At 42.6% G+C, this 2,464-nt stretch overlaps 1 protein-coding gene across 1 annotated transcript; it reads right to left on the bottom strand.

Annotated features, from left to right (window-relative positions):
* Window positions 1–237: 237 nt before the first annotated feature.
* LOC104426113 (bidirectional sugar transporter SWEET12) lies at window positions 238–1,906 on the bottom strand. The gene is made up of 6 exons (XM_010039062.2): window positions 1,795–1,906; window positions 1,656–1,692; window positions 1,368–1,584; window positions 1,139–1,297; window positions 883–1,002; window positions 238–777 (listed from the first exon to the last, which is right to left on the bottom strand). Exons 1-6 carry the CDS (start codon window positions 1,844–1,846, stop codon window positions 505–507), a joined length of 858 nt encoding a protein of 285 aa, XP_010037364.2. The 5' UTR covers window positions 1,847–1,906; the 3' UTR covers window positions 238–504.
* Between the last annotated feature and the right edge of the window lie 558 nt (window positions 1,907–2,464).

Genomic DNA, 2,464 nt, shown 5'->3' with positions numbered 1-2,464 from the left:
TGGTATTACCCACCTGAGCAAACTTCTCATAAATCGGGATCACAGAGTAAGAACTTAAAAAGTCATCTCAGGGCATGCATTACGTGACCACAGTTATATTCCGATAAAGAGGCAAATTTACTAAATGAACGTAAAAAGGTCTCCCAAAGTGTCTCAGATCATAGCTTATGATCCTAAATAGCTGGATTTGAAGGGAACATAAATGTTTCATGAGTGGACAGACCACCTGACCTGGTAAGTAGATGATATCAATCAATCAGCAAAGAACGGTGCGTTTCTGAATCTGCTTCGCAAAGAGTAATGCGTCTGATAACTGTACCATCAGGAAAAAATAAGTTAAACATTCACAAACAAGACTCCACCCCCACAAGCACCCACACGCCCACGGACTCTTCCATTTACATATTACATAGCAGAAGCAGCGAGCAAGCTAGCTAGGAGCTGCTGGCTAGCTGCTGAGAAAAAAAAAAGCCTGATCAGGCATATGAGTAACTCAGACGCCTGTCAAACTTCAGATGGAGTGGCCACTGGTCCTTTATCAGGAGCTTCAATAAAGATGATCAAGCTTCTCTCGCACTTCTCTTTGTCCTCGTCAAAGACGTTGGTATCGATGTGGGAGGCAATGGCATGCCCATTGCAACTTTGTATATCAGAGCTCTGCTTCACAACACTGGTATCATTATTCTCCGCCTCCATCACAATAGTATTCCCCTTCCTGTATATGGCATGCAGTGCCATCTGAAGCACTCCAAAGGTGACTCCTAACACGTTTGGACACTACACAAACACGTACACATGTTAATATCGTTCATTCAGGGGAACAAAGATAATATTGCCACACCTTGCCATCTTGATTTTAACAAGTCGATGGACAATGCATACCGCGACATACAAGTCCTTGAGGAATAGGCCATATAAGAGCCATGTCACAGCGCTGAGCATGAGGAAAAATGATAAAGAGAAGGGCATGAACTCCACGCTCTTAGTGCGTATCACCATTCTCTGCACACACATATATAAACTCACTTGTATGTCGAAACCTAAATGCATGTTGTGATCAACTTGTGTCGCACATTAATATGCAAGCCAAGCGTTCTCATGCAGAAAAAAGGAAAGGAGTCACATAGAAGTAAATTACAATGACGCTTAGAGGAGCAGCAAAGACTGCAACGGAGAGCGCAACGCAAATCCACCCAACAAGTTGGACCCTCGCCGATCCCTTTGCTAAGAAGTGGGACAGAAGAAGAATGGAACAATACCCTCCGAAATTCAGCAAAAGCAGCCTCAGCGTCAGCATCTGCATCCAGTCTCCAACAATTAGAATACATGAGGCGTGTTCCTCGCGAACAAACGCTGTAGCTACTTACCCTGGCCTTTTTAGGAGCATAAGCAATGTAGAGAGCAACGTAGATGGTCTCTATGACGCATCCAACCGAGTTGACCGTGATGAGCAGGAAAGCGTTGGACTCGGACTTGAGGGATGCATAGTACAGCCAAAGCATGGCGCTGAACAAAGAAACCACGTACGGAACCGATTCAAACCCTTCAGTCGACTTCCTCCTGCATATCCTCCAAAAGGTTGGCCTGCCAAAGGAGATAAAATAAGTCCTAAACTTATATTTGTCAGTGTGCACGGAGTGAGAGTTAAAACTTACACTGGGGCCAAAAAGACCACGATGGATATGATATTACCTACACAAGAATCATCCAAATGTGGACAAACGCATCATAACAAAGTCATTGGTTGTTGTTCAATAGTAGCTAGAAAACAGTTGGATAAAGTGTGTAAAGTACCTAGGACACCAAAAGTGAGCACCCACAGATTGTCAGTCGTGAAGGTGGCCATTGTCCCACTCTCTCCCTCTCAGAAACTGAAGATATCCAAATGGAAGATTTCGAAGCTGAAAACAAATAAGGTTATGTTGTGGAAATTGTGCTCCCATTGGCCTTGCAATTTATAGATGAGATGGAAGGCAAAAGTTATGCTAGAATATATAATTTGTAATAGTTGTTGATTAAAGAGAGAGTTGTCCAAAATATCATAAAACCTATTGTATGGCCGCCAATCAAGTCCTAAGCTTTTCAATTTGTCGAATGTAGTCCTAAACCTTTTGACGATTTTATGTAATTCATTAGGTCAATTTAAAGCGGAAATTGCTGATATGACAATCTAGTCAGCACCAAATGTCTTATGTAGTATAGCTGGTGATTGACGTGGGCGATTTTAAATGACACTATGTTTTTTTGCAATATTTCTTTTTATGAGTTCTCTAATTGTCTTTTTTTTTTCTTATTGCACTGTTCATCTTTTTGTTTGCCAGTTATCGAAGCCTTGTCAATGGTTTACGAAGGCCGTTGGTCACAAGCGAGGGCAACCCTTGTGTTAGCCACCCCTTGCGAGGGCATCACGGCCTTGCCAAATTTGGCTAGGATTACCATAGCTTATGGCCAGTAGCTTTGCCTA

Source organism: Eucalyptus grandis, chromosome 11 (assembly GCF_016545825.1).
Source record: "Eucalyptus grandis isolate ANBG69807.140 chromosome 11, ASM1654582v1, whole genome shotgun sequence".
Classification (NCBI taxonomy): domain Eukaryota; kingdom Viridiplantae; phylum Streptophyta; class Magnoliopsida; order Myrtales; family Myrtaceae; genus Eucalyptus; species Eucalyptus grandis.
The sequence above is the reverse complement of the archived record's forward strand: the minus strand, read 5'-3'. Positions and strand labels throughout refer to the sequence as shown.